General features: G+C 27.1%; 4 protein-coding genes across 4 annotated transcripts; 2 read left to right on the forward strand and 2 right to left on the reverse strand.

Annotated features, from left to right (window-relative positions):
* Nucleotides 1-2,084: 2,084 nt before the first annotated feature.
* On the reverse strand, nucleotides 2,085-5,695 carry senju (UDP-galactose transporter senju). The gene is made up of 5 exons (XM_089229849.1): nucleotides 5,414-5,695; nucleotides 4,280-4,394; nucleotides 3,583-3,629; nucleotides 2,991-3,478; nucleotides 2,085-2,922 (listed from the first exon to the last, which is right to left on the reverse strand). The coding sequence occupies exons 1-5, from the start codon at nucleotides 5,502-5,504 to the stop codon at nucleotides 2,650-2,652; spliced, it is 1,014 nt and encodes a 337-aa protein (XP_089085975.1). The 5' UTR covers nucleotides 5,505-5,695; the 3' UTR covers nucleotides 2,085-2,649.
* A 5,790-nt stretch (nucleotides 5,696-11,485) lies between these two features.
* Nucleotides 11,486-16,187, reverse strand: ldbr (lariat debranching enzyme). Its single transcript, XM_089229847.1, has 8 exons — nucleotides 15,971-16,187; nucleotides 15,684-15,899; nucleotides 15,334-15,625; nucleotides 15,145-15,245; nucleotides 14,907-15,042; nucleotides 12,306-12,520; nucleotides 11,767-12,218; nucleotides 11,486-11,709 (listed from the first exon to the last, which is right to left on the reverse strand). The coding sequence occupies exons 2-8, from the start codon at nucleotides 15,878-15,880 to the stop codon at nucleotides 11,600-11,602; spliced, it is 1,503 nt and encodes a 500-aa protein (XP_089085973.1). The 5' UTR covers nucleotides 15,881-15,899; nucleotides 15,971-16,187; the 3' UTR covers nucleotides 11,486-11,599.
* Nucleotides 16,188-16,269: 82 nt separating this feature from the next.
* On the forward strand, nucleotides 16,270-16,997 carry mRpL36 (mitochondrial ribosomal protein L36). The gene is made up of 2 exons (XM_015517945.2): nucleotides 16,270-16,425; nucleotides 16,545-16,997. The coding sequence occupies exon 2, from the start codon at nucleotides 16,546-16,548 to the stop codon at nucleotides 16,840-16,842; it is 297 nt and encodes a 98-aa protein (XP_015373431.1). The 5' UTR covers nucleotides 16,270-16,425; nucleotide 16,545; the 3' UTR covers nucleotides 16,843-16,997.
* Nucleotides 16,998-18,339: 1,342 nt separating this feature from the next.
* On the forward strand, nucleotides 18,340-21,969 carry LOC107168503 (zinc finger CCCH domain-containing protein 15 homolog). The gene is made up of 7 exons (XM_015517938.2): nucleotides 18,340-18,609; nucleotides 18,701-18,878; nucleotides 19,533-19,774; nucleotides 19,839-19,958; nucleotides 20,711-20,920; nucleotides 20,983-21,108; nucleotides 21,668-21,969. Exons 1-7 carry the CDS (start codon nucleotides 18,538-18,540, stop codon nucleotides 21,872-21,874), a joined length of 1,155 nt encoding a protein of 384 aa, XP_015373424.1. The 5' UTR covers nucleotides 18,340-18,537; the 3' UTR covers nucleotides 21,875-21,969.

Below are 21,969 nucleotides of genomic sequence, written 5' to 3' on the forward strand. Positions count from 1 at the left end.
ATATATTGTATGACGATAGATTATTGTCAATAGCTACTATTTATTTATGAAATGTATGCCCTTTATTTTTTTTTTTTTAAGACAATTATTATAAGTTTGATTAGGTATATTTACATATTTAATACATGAAATATAGTTTAATAATAAATTTAAACACCTAATGGCTAATAATACTTCATAATATAATAGCATAGTACCTATACCTACACTTACTGACATTTGAATTTTTTACTTTAGACGAGAATATAAATTGACTAAATGTTATCCCTTAAGTTACCTATAGACGTAGCAAGGCCCCTTAAGACGTTTATAAATGTACGTTCTTAATTAATAGTTAACTACACAGTTTAAACTTGATAAATATCGTCAATATTCTAATATTTAGAATTTATTCTTTTTATTTCTAATTTATTGTTCTTTTGAAGCGAATGTGGTAATGCAATTATGGAAATATTTTGGAGAAATTAGAGAGTGCTCCATAAATGAACGAGTCGTTTTTAAAATTGTTGACTCGAGAATATATAAATTATGAAGAGACAATTTGAGACATCGTTTGAGCACTCTTTTATTTTTTTAAATTGTATTTTCAATGGTAAAATGGTTTGCGCTGCCACTTGTTTCAACACCACAATCATTAATATCTAATATTATAATTTATTAAACAATACATCTATATCTATTTATTTTTTAATATATATACTTACTAATACTATAATTAGGTAAGTAAAATTGTTTGTTTAGAATGGTTAGGCTCCAAAACTACTTACCTGACTGATTTTAAAAATTCTTTAAAGTTTATATAGCTAAAAATTGTAAATATAGTATAGGCTGTATTTATTAAAAAAAAAAAAAATGAGTTCTATATGGAATTCCATGATATAATGTATTAGGCACAATTTTTACAAAAACAAACCCAGACCTAAGTACAAAATATAAATGTACAATGTTGTTATGATTAATATGTTAAAAAACAAATAAAAATCAAAGTTAAACGTAAATATTTTTTTCACCTTAAGTTTTGAACATTTTTTCAATAAATACCTAAATTAATATAAGTTTATGGTATCACGTGTTAAATAGGTAATAAATTAAGACCTTATTATTTATCTGTTAAAGATAATATCATATACTGGTCACGTTGGCGCATTATCACAAGAGAATCTCACGGGCAACGCCAGGTGGGAAGACTTTATTTCATCTATTCTGTGTTACAACCATTGAATTTTATTATCATCGAACGTTTTCTGCAGAAAATTGGACTGGACTTTCAACGTAGATAGAACCTAAACAATAATAGCTTAAGGCTTGCGATTTTCACGGTACCACAATAAAAGTGTGCATTTCAGGTTTTTTTTCGGGTGTGCGAAGTTTCAAGCAGGCCATTTTTAAATTTCACCAGGCCATATAAAAATAGATATACATACGTATATGTATATTATCCTGCATTCAATTATTTCCATACATTATAGACCGGTTATTACAATTTGATTTCAATCATATAAATAATTGTGCATTCGTGGCTCGTGCATTATTTTAGGCTTCAGCAAGGCGCAGGCATTGGCCTGGAATTATTGTAACATTCTAAAAGTAAGGGGTGCAACCGCACACCCTGTCACCCCCCCAAATGATGCCCCTGAGTGTGCACAAAGAAAGCATTTTCCGAAATTCATATGTGCTGATGTCTTATGACAAAATGTTCATTTACTTTTATATTGTCAGCAGTAATGATTAATTTTTATTCAAATTTTGAATAGCTTAAAACTATATTTTTTGAAATACATTATTTCTTATAATATTCTATTATAATTTTTCACAGTTTTTTTTTTTTTTAAACATCTACTTTTCATAATTAATACCGGATATTAAATAAATAGTTGCTAATCATTATACATAAGTGAAGTAACAAGTAATACTTAGGTAAAAATTAATATGTTATAGTATTTAACACAACTGCAAAATTAAGAAATATATACTAAATAAGATAAGTGGTTTCTAACCTAATAGGTAATAAATAAGATAAGTGGTTTCTAACCTAATAGGTAATATATAACAACTGAGTGTAGTATTTATAATTAAATAAAATATTTCCATAATACATACTATCGTTTATTAATACAATAAAAATAAATTACATTTGTCTGACTATATTATACTGGTAACTAATAAAAATGATTTAGGTAGCTAACTCATTTATAAAATAAAAAAACTTGTTTATTAACTAAAGCTATGATAAGTTATCACAATATATTTTTAATTTATTTATATTTACAGGACTAGCCCAAAAAACGATGGGTTTGATAGAAATCAGAATCATAATATATAAGTTAATTTGATTACAATAGAATACATAATACATTGGTATAGTGACTTAGTTCATTTTAGAGGATTAAAATCCTTCCTTTTACAAATAAAAAAATAGAAATTATTAGGCAATATAATACAAATGTTTAGGATTTCAAATAAATTAAATTAATATAATTAGTTAATAGTTACGTATTTAGGTATTGAGAAATAATAATAATAATAATATTGATACAAAATTTAAAATTACCATAAAAATTATGTGTATACATTAATTTTGGAGAATAAAAATTAAGTAAGTAAATACATATAATATTTTAGATGAATAATTATTTATTTAATTAAGTTTTAAATATTTATCAAATTTTTATTACTATTAGTATCTGGTGGTAAACTTTTTGTAATAGGATGTTTGGCATAAATAACCACAGAACACGAAACAATACATACAGCTGACACAGTCTGTAAAGTGATTGGGTATCCTAGAATTACCCATGATAATACTGCAATAAGGACTAGTTCAATTGCTGTGGCAAAAACCTTAATGATTGAATTTAAACTGTGTAGTAGTAAACTAGTGACAACACCATACATGGCATTATTCATTACAATATACATGGCCTAAAAAAGCAATTGTTTAAATAAATTAAAAGTATGAAAAATGTACAATAATATAATAAATCTCATACCATATAGTTTTTAAAAATGTTTGTTACAGAGGTATCACTTTCTGTTTCATTATGTTTAAATGTTATCCACAGTAATATATTACAAAGTATTGAATCAGTGTACATATATATGTTTTGCACATAAACATTAACATTTACACCCTGGCCTTTTTTGAGTAAATATTCATTGTAGACACCAGCTAAACACGAGCAAAGTATTTGAGTCAACATCAACAATATACTGATAAAAAAACCATAAGACTGTTGTTGAATATTGCCCTCCATTTTTAACTCTTTTATCATGCATCCAATCGTTAAAAGGACTAAAGATAGCCATTGAATTTTGCTGAGATCCTTTTTAAACAAACATTGATATACAATACCAGTAAGTATGACCCGTAGCTGAAGAAGAATAAAATATGTAGTCGGGTCGAATATTGATAGGTTCACAAATGCCAAATTATTATACAGGCAGTAGAGAAGTGCCGGTACCATGTAGAGAAAGAGTACTGATAATAAAATATCCAAATATACATACATAAGTATTAAAGTATGCATATAAATTTAAAAAACAAAATATTTTAATTTAAATCTGTAAGTAGGTACTACTGACCTGTATAGTTTTCTCTAGTCTGATCGATAATGTTTTTAAAGGGATGGCTGTAAAGAAAAATAAATACTAATTAAATTGGGAATAACTGATACTAGAATTGCTACTCAATATCTGCAAATTTAGGTGGTAAATGGAGGAACTCGTTTTTTTCAAAACCACTATTAGAACCATAATGATAAAAAAAAAAATCCATAAGTGTAGATCCATTAGCAAGATATTTAAAATCAGTTAGTGTTATTAGGTAGTTTTATAATAATATCAATTCGTGATTATTGCCAAAAACATTGTTTCTACTACTATCTAATACAAAGAAATTTTAAGTACAATAGAAAATATCATAAAATTTAATTATTTATTATTTTCATTCAATTTAAATAGATTTTTTAGGGATTTTAACATTAAATGTGATTAACTATCCTACAGAACATAATATAATAAACTAGTTTATTATATCATGCTGCAGAGTAGGTACCTGGAAATATTAACTACTCTATTTTTTCAATAGATTTTCATATTATAGATAAATCATTTACAATAAACCTGTTACTATAAATGACAATGAATTATAATTAAACTTACCTAACTGAAAACCTGTTTGTTAAACCAATTTTAAAACTATTAATAATATTAATCAATTGTTATTTTTTTTTTTTAAGTAAATATAAATTATATTAGGTATTTTAAAAATTTTACTTACTCTTTACAAAACAAAAAAAGGGATATAACTAATTTTGTAACTTCGGTTAAAATAATTACTGAGACAACGTTATAGTTATAAGTGCCTTTATCTTGAGATAATTTTACTAATAATCCTGCAAAATAAAAAATAAATTTTTAGAACTATTACAACTCAAATTTAATATGTTTATTATTTATATCCAGTGGTAGATAGAGGCTTAAGCATAACATAGTAGTTTCCCTAATGTGACTGTTAATGGTCTCAAGGATCAAGAATATTATATTTTTTAATGAGTTCTATTAAAAATATATACATAGTTGTGAATTATAATTTTATACTTAACTAGGTAAATGTAATAATTATTAAAATAATATTATAATAAATTGTACCTAAGTTAGTATACAGGGTGTATCAGATAGAACTGACTAAAAAAAAAAAATTATGCTAATTAAACGTACAACAAAAATTGTGAAAATTATATAATTAATAACTAATTTAAGGAATATACTCATTTCAGAAATAATATTGAAAATAATATTTGAAAGAAGCTATAACGCTCCAAAGTAATTTATGCAAAAAAATATTGATATTTTAAAAAATTCTAAAAAATAAACTAATTGATTTAGATAAATATTTTTGCCATCAAAATATTTCTTTTAATTAAATTTACAAATTGACTATTTTGAATTTTTCCAACAAAAATTTAGACAAATTTAAATTTTTTTATTTGTACTATTATAAAAATGAAAATTTTTTTTATTTTGTACGTGTAGCGCAAGGGTTTCTTAATAATAAACAAAAAAAATATTAAAAAAATATTAATTAGAACAAAAGTCATTCTAAAAGTCAGTTCTATCTGTTACACCCTGTATATATTATTTTTATATTGTATAAATGTAACAAACATGTATGTAACATCTTTATTTTGGCTTACTCTGCGTGGAGGGTCTTTTGTGAAATCGATTATAATTTTAAATATTTTAATTAAAACAAAATAGTGCCTTTGTCCCCGCGAAAAAAACAGTATATTCAATTATTATTTTTTTTTTTAACATAATATTCTAAATTATATACAATCAGATTATTTAAATTTATGAATTAGTCTATGAATTATGGACAATTTTATTTAAGTAATAGAATCTGCATTTTTACCGTGGTTCATTGACAGCAATATGTACAAGACAAATACGACAAACGATGTGATATTGGGGAACAAACTAGCCCAATTACTGGATTTCCACATAGCTCTTGACGGGTTTGAATATAAAAGAAACTATAATATCACGTTGAACGCGATGTCACGAAATAAAATGTAAATGCAGAGGTGAAAAAAAATTGTATGTACAAAAAAATACTGAATTATTTACTACATTTTTCAAAAATAACTAAATAAAATATCGTTGATAGCTAATACTGTGCTAATACTTGATACGGGAATACGAGTATATGTCAGTGATAACACCATACCGGAAACGTCGCTGATAAAACGATAACAATTTTTTTTTAACCCACTCTGACTTATTTGTAATCGTCGAGACGTCGACAGTCAACGAGTCAACTACTCTAACTCTAGTACTCGACAGTCGACACTAAACACTAAATAACACGTATTATATATAATTTTTCTATACTCTAGAGAGAATAGTCAGTATAGACATAAAATCATTAACTTATAGGCCTATGCAATATGGTTGTAATAATCTACAAGTACCTTCTTTTTTTTTCCTGTTCAAAAACCAAGAACGGGTGGGAACTGTTCATCACTTCATCAGTGATGAATCATCACAATTCTGCCACCCGTCCCCGTATCGATAATCTACAAGTACCTATAATAATTGTTCTGTTCTATAATCTATAATTTATGTTTATAGGTTTTTATTAAGTACCAAAGTGGATTGTGAATATAAATATATAATATATTAACATATTGACTTTAGTATAATACAGCACCTATATGTAATAATATGTTAATTATTTGGAAAGTCAGTAGCCTTAATTCAAAATATAAGTATGGAGATATTTTAGTGAAGTTTTTTTTTTTAACGTAATTTAACTATTAGCATCCTATTCATTTTACTATGGTCTATTTGGTCCGACAAAATAATTTTAGAAAACGCCCACTGGTAAATCAATATTACTTATGCTTCTTTCTAAACTGCAATAATCATTAGATCATTTAAAATTTAATCTTTCGTCCCCCAGAGGGTTCGTAAATATATTTTTACTCTTTTGAGAGATGAAAAAAAAAATCTTTCATTTTAATCCAATAAGTGATATAATTGGTGGTGTTTTTACCATAGAAATCATTTTTTAAGTTTCGTTGATTGCTTCAGGATAATCTTTAGATTGAAATATTTGGATTATTATATTAGAGCGTTTGGCTGATCTCCCGAGTAGAATTCCCTATAGGACCAGATAGGTTTGAGGAGTGCTTTATACATAAGGATTTTATTATGTAGTGTGACTTATTAGTTATTTGGAAGAAAGGAGAAGACGAAGCTGTCTTGCCTGTCTTTGACGACTATTGAGTAGATACTAGTCGTTTGTTACGTATGTGGGCAGCACACGTTAGTCGGTGATCTATAGGTATAATGTATAAACCTAGATAATGAACATTTTGAGCGGTCGGGAGAGGTTGGTTGTTAAGTGTGATAGAGGGGCAGCTTATTTGTCTGAGCACAGAATAGATTAAATCTTTTCCGTAGTCTGAGAGTGAATGTGCTGCAGTGGATGGATTTGGATTCGTTGAGTTGGAATCCGCATTCTTTGAAAAGTAACATTTACATTCAATTACTTATAGGTAGGTACAAAGAGTGGTGTAGCATTATTTTAGCATGACAATTATTGGGATTATTTTAAGTCAGGAAAAAAAATGGTTTATTATCACCATTAACCGTCGCGTACGACGTATACCTGCCTACATGTAATATAACACAGTCTCTGATGAGTACATACATATGTATACCTATAAATCAGTGATGTATTCGTAATTTTTTTCCAGGGTATAGGTACGCTCAGCGCACAAACGTATATTGAGTGGAGAGTGGTGGGGAGCTTAATCCTCCTCTCTCTCTCTCTCTCAAAAATAAATTTCTCACCAAACATAAAATTAACTTATGGTGGATCGTGGGGTATACCATCGCGTCTTTATATTTAAATTGATTTATCTACCCCTCCCCCTCAAAAAAAAAAAGGTTGTTAGACATATTTACGCCATGCAATAGGATAAGATGGAGTTAGAACTTACTTTTTATCTCATTATTTCGTTCTGTTTGCCATGTATGAGGTAAAAAAAATGAATCTTATACATTTTTTCTAACGATTATAAGACAATTGGTAATTCAATACAATTTTTTTGAAGGTATACGCGTGTATACCTGGGTATACCCTCCAATACACCATAATAGGTATTAATTTTAGAATGATCGCCGAAACGCGTATAGTATATACAGTCATACGATTTACGAATACCTATTTGTATAACTAAAATAATTAGATAGTTACATAATTATTATTTTTTTTTATTACGGGCTGTGACCCAATATAATGTACAAAAAAATAGAAATTTTATGGAGACAATAGTAATAATACAAACACATGATATAATATATATAGTGAGACATAAATATTTACATTTTTAGGTACATAATAGTAATAATAATTAATATAAACACTAAATACCCATTGTAAATAATAACTTTAATAATGTAGTAAAATGTATTCTAAAATTTAATGTATACATAACATATATAATATATATTCCTTTCTTTTTCTTGTATACATTTTGATTAAAGTGGGCTAAAAATCTGTGTTGTTGAAGCCTTAATAAACTTTTATATATAAAAAAAAAATAGTAATAATACAATATTTATTGATATCTAATAAACAAGTGAGGGTGCTCATTGCCAAGGCGCATCATCCTATCAATTGGTTGGTTTCTGCCGTAATATTATTTTCATATTTTTTTTTTCTCAATAACTTATAATTTTGCGTTATTTTTTGTGAATGTAAATGAAGACCGATTAACAAATCTAATCGAATTTTCAAAATCAAATTTTTTTATATATTTGTTAATAGTTATTTTATACTAAAGTTTCCTACTCTTTTGAAATTGAAGGGTGTAACCACACACCCTGATGGCTGACCCACTGATATTATATATAGTGGTATACCTATGTAATATGTACAATGTACTTATACTATGCATGCATTAATGAAATCGAAAATCATCTGCTCTAATTGAAAATACGAAACAGATATTGAGTGCCGTTTTTTTAATGATACATTACTAATATATACATATATATAACTAATAGTTTGAAGCTTTCTTCTTATACCGCAGTCTAAAAATAAATTTCAAAAAATGTTTAACGTTTTTTATTGATATTTTTAAAAATCGAAAGTAGCTACCTAGTTTATGGTTATTAATTTGTGATATGGGGAAAAACGGCTTTGAAATGGGTTAAATTTTGAATATATGAAAACAACTTATATCTTCAAAAATACAGCCCAATATTAAGGAATACTAAAATTGTTAACATACCTATTACGCAGATAATAACCAGATACATATATTATAGTTTTCACAAATTGATAACTAATAATGTTAATCCCAGAAGTCGACTGGCTAGAGGAATTGGAGCAGGTGAAAATTATAAAAGATTATTATTATTAAAATGGCCAGATGAGGAGTGCTGGAACTTTGGAAATAATTATTGGGTTGCTTAATAATAAATTAATATCGTGATATTATTATACTATAATAATACCTAATTTATAAATTATATGAAATATATTATGTATTGCCATTAATTATAATATATAAGTACTAGTATAAATTTATTATTCAATAGTACATTTACGGCTATAATACATACCAGCTCAACTACCAACTAACATATAAATTAAATTTATTAACTATAAAATATTTCCGGGGTGGGGGGGTCGAACCCTCAACCACCCATCATATTATACTTATACAACCTTGCACTCGCTGGATATGAAAAAATCAACAATTGGAACAAATGGAACACAAAGTAAATTTCAATTATAGTCAGGTTAATAGTGAGAAAAAGCTTAGGTAGGTATGTACAAAAGTTAAAAATCTTTAAAAGTAGATCGCTTTCATCAAATGAACGAATCGGAATGAAAAAAGTTAGGACATTTTTGCGTAGTTGACAATGTAAATTTACACAAGTCTACATTGGGCGAGATTACTAGCCATGAATACCGGGCATCTATCGATTAATTAAACCGAAGTTAACACTTAACATTGAAACTTAAAACAAAAACGAAATGAATCAATACTGGTCATCAAAACCGAAATTTAAATTGGAAAATAATAGCGTATATTCAAAACCAAAAAAGAACTCGAAAAAATAAATACCTATGTCCTACACGGATATCTGAAACCAAATTCGGAAAAAATATTTTGGTTTCAAGTTAAGGGATAATTAGGAGTAGAATAGAAGCAAATGGAATCTGTGCTTCATTATAGAGGTACTAATCGCGAAATTGATGGGGCAGCCGGCAGAGCATGGAGGATTTTAATATGTAAGCCATGAGGTGATTAGATTCAAGAGAATTTAAAAGAATGGTCGTTTTTTAGTATGATATCAGAAATCAGGTATTTATGTGGGTATCTGGTCACTTCCCCGTCTGACATTTCCCCGTCCATATTGTATTTATTTCTGAAATATTCAAACTATACCGAGATCGTGAAAATATAATAATATGTGTAATATAATTAATAAAATACAGTGGCGTATTTTGGGTGATTTCTCGGGGGGTGTCAACATTTATTGAACCTCACAAACAAAATTTTTAGTATTATTTACTAATGTAAAAAGACATTGAATTAATTTTTTAACAAATTAATATGTTAGGAATTGACAAGAAGTTTTACATTTGATAAAAATAGTATAGATACTATAAAATAAGTGACAACACTAATGTCCAATATATTAGGACTTTTTTTTAAATGTCAGGGGGTGTCAAGACATGGAGGACACCCCCCCAAAATACGCCACTGATAAAATATAAGTAATAAAAATACAAAAAAATTATCATAAAATATTTTAATGTTGTAGTTCTAAATTATGAGCGATTCCAATTAAGTACTCATCTAGATCACGTTCATCATAATATGTAATATTTTCTATACGCCTAGCAATATCTCGATATTTTTTCTTTTTTGCTGAAGGTTCCTGTCCAGCAATAAATTGATTAATTTTTACTTCAGTTAAATGTCGTTCTTTTTTAAGAACCTCAATAAGTCACCATATAGTAGGATGAGCCGCAGCTAACAAAGACGAGAATGCTCTATGCCAACCTTCAATATTATTGTTTGTTTTTGGTAAACCTGCTAGTGTAGCATCATATTGGTTCCACAATTTCAAATCAAATATTGATATTGGTGATATTGGTCTCCTAATCCAAGTCTCTTCAAAATAATCAATTAAATGATTTAAATGGATTAATAACTCTTCATTGTCTACAAAAAGCTGTCGAGACATTAATTTATCAAATTTAGTTTATTTATATTAGTTTATCGACGAATCATTTGGATTTTACACCGATAACGAAAAATATTAGTCGAAAACATATAACAATAAAATAGCGAAATGTAGACGTATAGAAAATATTGTGTCTACATAATGATGAACGTGATCTAAATGAGTACTTAATAATTGGAATCGCTCATAATTTAGAACTACAACATTAAAATATTTTATGGTAATTTTTTGTTTTTTTACTACTTATATTTTATATTTATGAGTATACTTATAATAGACGGGGATATGTCGTATGGGGAAACGTATTGGACGGGGAAATATCTTACGAGGAAGTGGTGGAAAACGCGTGACGAGGAAATGTCCATGAATCATTTATGTGTAATCAATTTTGATGTGTGGAGTTCTGGGGAGCATAGATTAGAAATCTACTTATTAAGGTTAGTGCAGGAGCTTTACGAGTTGTAGAAAAAAATGGGGGAGAATTGGTTGAGATGGTGGGGTAGCATAGCGTGAAGAGGTAATTCAGACTGAACGCAATGACAATGGCTATGGAAATAAATTTAGAAGTAAAGAGGAGAATACCAAAGAAGATATGGATAAATAGAATAGGTAATGGCACTAAAATAGCTGTAGTGAAGGAGATGAAGCTTTATGAAAATGTATGATAAGGATGGCCTGATCCCATATAGAAATATAATTGGGAATAAAATATATTAAACCAAATTATATTATATTATGCATTGGTATTGTTATAAACATATCAAATCATATATTAGAAAATAAACATTTAAGATATTATGAATTCTAAAAATATAACATAATACTATTCACAGTCATCCTCATAAGTTTGTTGATAATTTCTTCTTTTTAAACATTTTGTTTTAGTGGTTGTATTATTTACTTCATTATGTATATCATTATTTACCGTGGCATCTAAAATAAATTACAGTTATTTAATATAAATTATTTTAAGTATTTTATAAAATTTACCTTGTGATTGGAAAATATTTTCATGAGATTCTTCTGTAGATGTATTTGGCATTATTATGCTTGAGCAATTATTCAAAAATGAATTTTCATTACTATTTGAACACGTGCTATCATTTTTTGGTTCGGGTAGCACAAATGGAGACATTGTTATTTTTTCTGATGTCTTATCCAATAATTCATCTTCATTTATTGAACACACAGTAGAGTTTACAAATGATGAAAATGTAGAATCCATTTCAGGTTCATTTTCAGTTAAATTAGAACGAGACCACTGTCCTAATAACAAAGCAAGAGGGTCGTCTATACATAACTTTCCACAAAAAGTAGTAGTCTGAGGATTTGTTTTAGATTTATAATTTTCAAGAGAAATAAAATTATTTGGGATTCTCAAGTCATGAGAGAACATGTTAAGAACAACAGTTTTTTCTTCTTCAGTTGGAGTAAAATCATACCTAAATATAAATAAAAAATGAATAGTAAATACAATTGCAAAAATGTTGATACAAAGTTTAGTAGAATTTAATAATTTATATAAAAACCTTTCTGAAGCAGAAGGTCCTGGTAAATAATACATGTTACTGTTAATATTTAATAAATGATTGGTAAGATGCAAAATTGAAAGCCATTCCAGGTCATACATTAAATTAATTGATTTAGAATCATCATGAGGTACATCTAAAATCTGTAAGAATCTTTTTTTTGGCAAACACTTGTCAAGAGACAAGAATTTAGTACATCTTTTTTCCATTTCTTCCTGTAAATGTATAATTTAGATAATATCATCAAGTAAATATAGGTACATACATATAAAATCATAAATTTACACTCAAATCCTATCTGTTTTTAATCATTGAATTATTGGTTTATTAATTGACATTTAAGTTTAGTCTTAAATTTAGAATACATAATAATCTCAATCAGACGCGGATTCAGAGGGGGGCTATGGGTGCTCAGTCACCCCCTGTCATCTAGACACCTTCAAAATTAATTTATATTATAAATTATAATATAATTTGTTATTTTTCAAAATAAAATTAATAATAATAATAATTTTGGCTAGTCACGTTATCGTCAGTTATCGCCGTCACTATGACAATAATAACTATTATTGTTAATTGTTTTCGAAGTATACTAGTGTGTATAACGACACGCGTCAACGGCGGAAAGCACCAATTACAATTATTATGAAAAAAAAGTTAGCACTAATAAATCAAATAGAAAATGGTAATATTTAAATAAATATTAAGGTGTAACAATTTTTTTTTTTTTTTTGAGCACCCCCTGTTAAATTTTTCTGGATCCGCGTCTGATCTCAATGTAATGTTAGTTAGTCACATTACTTATAGACGTGTACAGCTGGAATCTTTAAGGGGCATTTTAAGATTTGAGTAAATATTTTATTATAATGCATATATTGTAATATGTTCATGATCAAGAAAATTATATTTGTCATTAAAGTGTAATAAAATTACAAATATTTGTGTGTACCACTATACCAATTTTATTCATTTAACAAATACAATAAATATAGACATTAATAGGTTAATGCGTTTATGATACTAGTTTATTTATTTTAAATTAAGACTTGTACCAACTCGTAGATGCACAGCTTTACAGAAAAATTTATACATTTACTTATACAAAATACTTTTCAAATTAAATACTGAAGATTGTCTTTTTCTTAAAAAAAAAAAAAATGAAATACTGTAAATTACCCCTAAATAATGTATGTTAACAACTATTTACTGCAGTGGCACCGAAGTCTATGTTGAAGTCGGGCCATGGCCCGACCTCTTTTTTTAAAAATGTGGCTGGTAGGCCGCTTTATATAAACATCATATAACTTTTATTATGAATAAATGTATATTTCACACCCCCTACCCCAAATTTGAATACTTTTTTACGCCAATGGATATTGAGGCCGCGAAGTTTTAAAATTGCCCGACCACATTTTAAAAACTTCGACGCCACTGATTTACTGTATTTCTTTATTTAATAATACAGTAGACGCCTCTTATAAGACTCACGGATATAAGGTTCAGTCGCTTATTAGACTCAAAATCGTCTGGAACGGTCCGGACGTGTCCAAATACATTAAAAAAAAATCGGTTATAAGACTCAAATTTCGTAAAATAAATAGTAGAAAACAAACTTTTTTGGTTATAATTTAGAAATAAATTGGTATTGAAAAATTAAATAATATTCGTGTTGATTATTTCTAGTTTCTGTTGGTACCTAATAACGTATAATAATTTTTATCGCAGATAAAAGTTCACATTTATCGCAACGATTATCGTTATTATAGTGTACTGATTATCTGGTGGCTGCACAGTTATCGTAATTACGGGTACATAAATACACATACGTACACGTGCACATGTACATACTCAGTTAGCTTTAGACGTGATAAGGAGAGCTGTCCATCACCGTGGTAATAATTTTAATATACAATACGAATACGAACAGTATATTTTCGGAATATTAGAAGAAAATAAAAAACAAACTAAAATTACAAATTTTTTTCAAAAATAATTTTTATATGTAATATAAATTTACGTTTAATTATTTAAATTTAATTTTTTTCAAAAATAATTTTTATATGTAATATGTATTAACGTTTAATTATTTTAATGTATGTATTAATAAAATCAAAGCAAAATATGTAATAAAATAAAATTTATAAATACGTAATTAATTTTTTTTTTCCACTTCGCCTATAAGGTTCATTCGGTTATAAGACTCACTTTGTGCTGGTCCCAAAGTGAGTCTTATAAGCGGCGTCTACTGTATTTAGATTTTTAATGTACATAGTACTGTAAAATATTATGACTCAATATTTTATTATTATTATTATTTAAATTCTAGTGAATATAAATAACACAGTTGTTTAATATTAGAATAATACTAAATACTAATACTAATATTAGAATGTATACTGATCATAGACCTATCACCAATAAACTAATTTATAGGTTTATAATACTGATGTGTTAAAAAAATAAAGAGGAGCACTGTTCAAGTATTAAGGCACTAAAATTGTTCTAAGTTCGACTGGAAATTGAAGTCTGCACACGCCTATGTGCATGCAATATATTTTTAAAAAAATGGTATACAATTATTATTGCTAGAAATATAGTTACATTATTGTCTGATGTATGGTTAACTATGGCGGCAAATTTACAATGAAGATGAGCAGAAAACCAGTATTTGGGTTTTAATTCATCTAACAATTCTCTTGTAGGTTTACTACCCAATTTCCCTTCATTAATATCTGTTCTAAAACAATACATGTTATTATGTCATGACTTATGAATAACATAAATTTGTTTTTTTTTTTGAATCATGATTAAAAAATATTTTATTAAACTTTGTGCTTACTCAAAAAAAGGTTTGTATTTAAGTAATTGTTGTAAATTTCCATAATTTTCTATTCCTTGAGGCCAATCATGTGATAACATTATGTCAATTGGTTGTCGCAGCTATAAAAATGCATAAACGTATTTGTTTTAAGGCATTTTAAAGCATATTTAATTTACTTGTGTAAAAAAAATAAAATTTAATAATTACTTGTTTTAAACGAAATATTTCCAATTGCCGAATATGATATATACTTCTTTTTGTTTGTTCAGTGTACGGTTGCTTTTCAAATCTACCTCGCATATAATCATTAGATTTGTAAATGCCAGATAATCCTCCAATTCGAATGCCACCAACATTTATTACACCAGCCAACCCCATATAGTATATATTGGGTGCTGCCCAGCCACCATAGCTTAACTCTTGTAAATGGTTGGAAGCTTCATGGTTTCCACCAATAAATATAGTTAAAATTGGCGCCACTAATTCTCCGGAATAATATCTGTAAACAATTTAAATATTTTAATTTGTTTTCAAAATAATTTAATCTCAATTCTAACTTGTGAAAAGAGCACATCTGTCTATATTTAAGTGGTACTGCCATTGCTAAAAGATCTTCAGTATTTCGGGTTGCTTGAAAATCGCCACAGCATATTAGCAAATCTACTTTTATGTTATCACGTTTTTCAATCAAACCTATTGTATTATATATTTGCTGAAGCTCTCCATGAGCACAGCCTTCAATGGCAATTTTCATTATACTTATATAATAGTTTCTAAAATTAAAAATTATTTGGATACATTTAAATTAGATGATAATGACAATATAAATAGAATAACAACTCACTTTTCACAATTAACACTTGAAATTTGAATGTTTTTAAAACAAATATTTGAACTCTGGATTTTAGGTCCTTACTATATATTTCAAGTAAGTTTTTAAAACTCAAACATTAAATACATACATTTTTTTTTTTTTAGATTATATTAAATTAGTACTATAATAGTACGGTGTACCAAGAAATAGTTTAAATTTACTAGATAATTTAAAATTTAAAATTTAAGTTTATATTGTTTATAACATACATTCAATATGATAAATTGATAATGGAAAAAGTCACTATCTTTTATTCCACAATTTTTTTAAGTCAACATATTCCAATGATATTAATTTATGATAAAGAATAAAAAAACATTGATAAGAATGTAAATTGTTGTCCAGGGCTGGCTTGAATCGCTCGACAATTTCTTTACTTTGTACTTCAATCTTCACAATCTGCAGATTGTCAACAAGGAATCCAGGTTGGTTAATGATGACGACTCAGTATTTTAATTATAAACAGTTTTATATACCTATTTTTCAATGTATAAAATACATAATATAATGTATATTTAAAATATTTTTATTTTCTGTGTTTCAGAATGAATTTTTTAAGCAATTTATTCAAAAGAGCCACAATAATAACTAGAACTCCTCAAATTGTATCAGTGTTACAAACACCACCAGTTAAAGGATCAACTATAGTTCCTTCTAGAGGATTCAAAGTTTTTGGAAAAGTAAGAAAGCGTTGCAAGGATTGTTACTTTGTTACCAGGGATCAACGACTATACAATTTATGCAAAACTTTTCAAAAACATAAGCAAATGAGCATCAGACAAACAGACAAGGCTTACTATATTCTGACAGGTGTACAGCAAAAAAAACAAAGGGAATGGTGATGAAATTTACCATAACTTAGTTAAAAAAAATCAAATTTTTTACATAATATTTTGATATTGTGTATTCACTTAATTGGTGTACTTTGAAGTTAATAGTTATAGACTAAAGTGTTAGCCAATATTTAAGAAATATAATATGTTTTGTATTGCATAAATTGTATGTTATTTTATGTGCATATTATTGCATGTGTCAAATATAATATTTTTTAATTTTATTTAATTTCAAATAATATTTAAAAATATTCTTAACTTTTTGAATGAAATATTGCTAAAACAGATTGATTTTAATGCTAGTTTTAAATTTTGATTTGTAATGTACAATATTTCTACCAATGACAAAATATTTTTTGGTCATCCCAGAACCAGTAAACCATAAAAAAAGTACAAAATGCCAATAAATTTATAGCAATTTATTTTAATTTTTTTAGTGAGAAGAATTAAGTTCTAAGAACTACTAAAATTTTTAAACAGCTTGTTTAAATATTGTTAAAAGTTTTTCATTGTGTTAATTTAGCTCATTAACGCCAGCCTACAGAACAATGGATTATGACATTGATTGATGACATGAACTATATAAGTCATAATTATTAATTCAGTTCGATCTGGTCTGGTTTTTACTATAAAAACGTGTCTTACAGGTAAAGCTTTCATACATTGTAGTCAGATTTTGTTATTTATTTATTTTTATTTAAAAAAACATTTTACAGGGGTCATTAGTTTAATAGGTGAGCCTTTGAGATTCATATTAATTTTCAATGTTTTAGACAATAATATAGTAGTATATTTTTAAGTGAATAGTGAATAACAATTAGTGGTTCAGTACATCACTAATATAGTCGGTGGTCGCCTAGCCATTGTTTAGAAAATCTCGGTAGGCAACTCAAAATATAGGCCAGCCATCATCCTAAAACTCCCAAACTAGGTGGACCTAAAGTAATCTATACAGCATTAGGGGTTACCCACGATCTAGAGAAGACTTTCTATTATTATTTCTACCCATTTACTCTAAATCGCGGGGTCACCAAAATCTAAAGAGCCCATGGACAAATTTAACAAACTGCCAATAGTGCAAATTAATTTGGATTAGTTGATATAGTAGTAGGTATAAAAAAAAAAAAAAAAAAACTATTCAAAATAAGAATTCCCACTTTCGCGCATGCAACTGAGCCGCCGGCAACCGTCAGACCACTCAGACAGTCAGACTCAGACCCCCGCTGGCGTGTATCGGCAGCACTGAACTCTATATAGAGTTCAGTGGATTAGAGTATAGTAACTTATATTTTGTAAGTAAGTTTGTACTCGGTTCTTCGTTTCTTCCCCAATAATAAAAATTGTATACATTATCTAAGGGTAATACTGGTAATACTGTATTTTATCTATATTTTATATATTATGTATTTTGATTGTGTTTGACACACTGAATTTTCACGATAATTTGTTATTTTTAAGGTTATGGTTCATAAGACTTGATAATTTGATATATTATTCTTACAAGTAAAGTAAGACCTATTCAGTATTCATTATTATAATTTTTTTACATGATAAATTTGTCATGATTTTTTATATGTCTGTTTATAAATATTATAAATATTGTAATTTTTTTTTCTCTACACTTTTTAACTAGAATAAAATCTTTTATGTATTTATTTTTAATAAACTAATTTAATTAATACTTAGAAGTTAAAAAAAAAAAAAATGCCTCCCAAGCCGAAAGCTCAGGGGACTAGTAAAAAAGCCGACGCTAAGAAAAAAGAAAGGGTTATTGAAGTAAGATATACAATTTTATATTCAATCTATACTAAAAATTGTATAGCATTTGTTTAAAATCTTATCAATTACCTACTTATTTGGCTTATAGGATAAAACTTTTGGCCTAAAAAATAAAAAAGGGGCTAAACAACAAAGATTCATTCAGCAAGTTGAGAAACAAGTTAAATCTGGTGGATTAGTGCGTAAAACGGATGAAAAGAAAAAAGATGATAAAACTAAAGATGAATTAGGAGTGATATTTAAACCAGTTCAAAAAGTTGAAAAAGGTAAAACTTCAGATTTGGTTTAAAGTTAAAAAGTTATTTTAAGTCCTATAAAATCTATAATGGCGTCTGAAAAAGAACTGGTGTAGGGACCTACTATCTCCTTTATTCACTTTCCACGGGGTGCCGTCACTGGGCGACTTCCTCCTGTCAATCAATCACCATCGCATTTACTTATTGTATAACTGGTAAATAAAGCTTGTAAATATTATGTTTTGTCAAATAAAAAAAAACCCAAAAACCAAAATCTATAATTCTTTGCCTACTTAATATAGTTTTTTACAGTTTAGCTTGTTATTTTTGTAGGTTCATAAGAAATTATATTTAATTCTTTAGTTAGTAAAGACAAAAGCATAACTAGTATGATAATAACATATCTAGGTATTTTTATTTTTTACAAACGTCAATTCATTATTCATACATTATTATTTAGTAAAAATTAGCATTAATATTTCAAATATCTAGTAGGTAATACCTTATTTTGAAAATTTTAAAAACTTAATTTGTGTAATAGCATCAATAGACGTACCATGTATATTTTAATATGAAAAAAGAATCCAGCTAGTCCTAATCTACTTTATTAATTTGAAAAAATATCCTGTATTATTTATAATTTCAGCAATAATTTAAGATTTTATTACGTAACAAATAAATTAGGTGCCGATCCAAAATCCGTCCTATGTGCATTTTTCAAACAAGGTCAGTGTGCTAAAGGATCAAAATGTAAATTTTCTCATGATTTGGCTACCGAAAAGAAAGCTGAAAAAAGAAGTATGTATGTGGATCTACGAGATGGTGAAGAAAATGATACCATGGAAAACTGGGATGAAGACAAGCTTAAAGAAGTAGTGAACAAAAAACACGGAGAAACTGATAAAAAACATCCAACAACTGATATTGTTAGTTACTTAAACGTTTAGATATTGTATAAAACTAAACTTTAATGTGATTTTTCTATTTTAGATTTGCATGTTTTTTTTGGAAGCTGTTGAAAAAAGTAAATATGGATGGTTCTGGTCATGTCCAAATGGTACCTCTTGTATTTATAGACATGCGTTACCGCCAGGGTTTGTTCTTAAAAAGGTTGGTTCTTAATATACAGGGTGATTCGTTTATCAAACAACACTCATTATTTATAAAAGTATTGACTTTTTTCAAAATATTGTTTTACATAGTTTCAAGTTGTTAAAAAACCAACGCTTTTATTAAAAAATTATATTTTTAAATATTTTTTATCCTTATCATTTTTTAAGTTTTTTACTTTTTTGAATGGCAACATAGTTTTTTAATTTCATATTCCAAAGCAGAATATTTTTCTAAAAATTTTGATACATAAAAATCGAATTTAGGACTAGTAGTTTATGAGTTATAAGTATTTAAAGTTTAGACAAGCGGAGTAGTGGACAAACATTTTGCGGGGTAACCCCGTACCACTCCACTCTGCCAATCTAAACTTTAAATACCTATAACTCATAAACTACTAGCGCTAAATTCAAAATTTTAACGTAATAATTAATTAAAAAAATAGCTTTATTAAATTATGAAATTTGAAGTATAGGTTACCATTTGAAAATCAAAAGTTGATGGTGGTGTATATAATAAATATAAGGGTGAAAAATATAAAAATAATAAACAATTCAAGAAGAGTGTAAATCTACAATTTTGAAAAAAAAAAAAATTGAAAAAAGTCAATACTTTTTTAAATAATGAGTGTTGTTTGATAAAAGAATCACCCTGTATGTATAATATAGAATACTATTTTTATTAAATAACAGGATATCTAAATATTATTTATGTCCTTATATTACCTACTTATTATATATATATATAAATAGGATAAGAAAAAAGATGACAAAAAGGATGAAATTCAATTAGAAGATTTAATAGAAAGAGAAAGAGCTGCATTAAATTCTGTTAAATTTACAAGAGTAACTTTAGAAAGCTTTTTAGCTTGGAAAAAACGTAAAGTTAGAGAAAAGAAAGATGCAATAATTAAAGATGAAGAAAAGAAACGAACAGACTATAAAGCTGGAAGACAAATTGGGGTTCGTAATTTATTTTTTGTTTTTTTAATGTCTAATTAAATGTCTAAATTATAATTTCTTAGCTTTCTGGTCGTGAAATGTTCTCATTTAATCCTGAGATGGCAATTGGTGACTCAATGGATGATGGAGAAGAAGCATTTGATGCTTATATACGTGATGAAGATGAGGAAGTAGATGGAAATGTTAAAGTAAGTTGTAAATTAAATTTAGATTTAATATTGTAAAAACCATTGGAAAAACTTACTAAAATGTTTTTAGTACTTCAATAATCAAATACAAAGCAATTACAGAGTAATCTATTTAATATCTATATAATCTAATAGAAAAGGTATACATTTATTCAATTTGTTGATTTATACAGTTAATATTTCATACTTACAGATAAGTAAAAAAACCAAACAAGTTAGACAAATTCCTATTGAACTATTAATTTCTATTTCTTAAGCATTCCCTCAAATTGTACTTGATCAAGAGGCTGTTCTTGTAACATAATTGAGCTGTAAAAACATGCTTTCATATTTCCAAATTTTCTCAACCGTCAGGCATATAAACTCCATTTATTCACCAAGATAAACATGGTTTAGGGCCTGCAGCTACAGTGCATACAATTTAATATTTATTTAAACCTTAAAAATTAATTTATTTTAAAACTTATGAAAGTATTATGTTTTGAACATTTATATGTATACCTAAATACATTATTATTCATTTTTCCATATAAAATGTTTATAATTTATGATTTTATAGGTTAGAGAAATTCAATTAGAAACATTAGAATCGGAAGCAAGTGAAGTTGATGATACTGGTACCCGACTACCCCAGAATCGATTTAATGATTCTGATATAGCTACGATCCCAATCAATGAAAACCTTTTTGTAGATGAAGATCTAGATGATCTGGATGATGACCTAGATGAATTGAATATAGATGATAATGATGATTCTACAAAATAGATTAAGAAAAAAAACATTGCTTCAACAAATAATTATTTTTAATAATAACTCTTAAAATGCATCCTCTTGTTATTAAATATAATTTAAAAAAAGTA

This window comes from Diuraphis noxia, unplaced genomic scaffold, assembly GCF_037042655.1.
Source record: "Diuraphis noxia isolate RWA-SAM2 unplaced genomic scaffold, SU_Dnox_SAM2 contig0005, whole genome shotgun sequence".
NCBI classification, from domain to species: domain Eukaryota; kingdom Metazoa; phylum Arthropoda; class Insecta; order Hemiptera; family Aphididae; genus Diuraphis; species Diuraphis noxia.

Excerpts from the sequence above, each read along its gene's own strand:
- senju (XM_089229849.1), bottom strand. The coding sequence starts at position 5,504 with ATGTGGAAATCCAGTAATTGGGCTAGTTTGTTCCCCAATATCACATCG. Across the intron at positions 3,630-4,279 it reads CTTTTTTTGTTTTGTAAAGA|CCATCCCTTTAAAAACATTA; the intron begins GTAAGTAAAATT and ends TTTTCTTTACAG. Across the intron at positions 3,479-3,582 it reads GACTAGAGAAAACTATACAG|TACTCTTTCTCTACATGGTA; the intron begins GTCAGTAGTACC and ends TTTTATTATCAG.
- ldbr (XM_089229847.1), bottom strand. The coding sequence starts at position 15,880 with ATGAAAATTGCCATTGAAGGCTGTGCTCATGGAGAGCTTCAGCAAATA. Across the intron at positions 12,219-12,305 it reads GGACCTTCTGCTTCAGAAAG|GTATGATTTTACTCCAACTG; the intron begins GTTTTTATATAA and ends ATTTATATTTAG. Across the intron at positions 11,710-11,766 it reads AAATATTTTCCAATCACAAG|ATGCCACGGTAAATAATGAT; the intron begins GTAAATTTTATA and ends AATTTATTTTAG.
- mRpL36 (XM_015517945.2), top strand. The coding sequence starts at position 16,546 with ATGAATTTTTTAAGCAATTTATTCAAAAGAGCCACAATAATAACTAGA.
- LOC107168503 (XM_015517938.2), top strand. The coding sequence starts at position 18,538 with ATGCCTCCCAAGCCGAAAGCTCAGGGGACTAGTAAAAAAGCCGACGCT. Across the intron at positions 19,959-20,710 it reads CAGGGTTTGTTCTTAAAAAG|GATAAGAAAAAAGATGACAA; the intron begins GTTGGTTCTTAA and ends ATATATAAATAG. Across the intron at positions 21,109-21,667 it reads AAGTAGATGGAAATGTTAAA|GTTAGAGAAATTCAATTAGA; the intron begins GTAAGTTGTAAA and ends ATGATTTTATAG.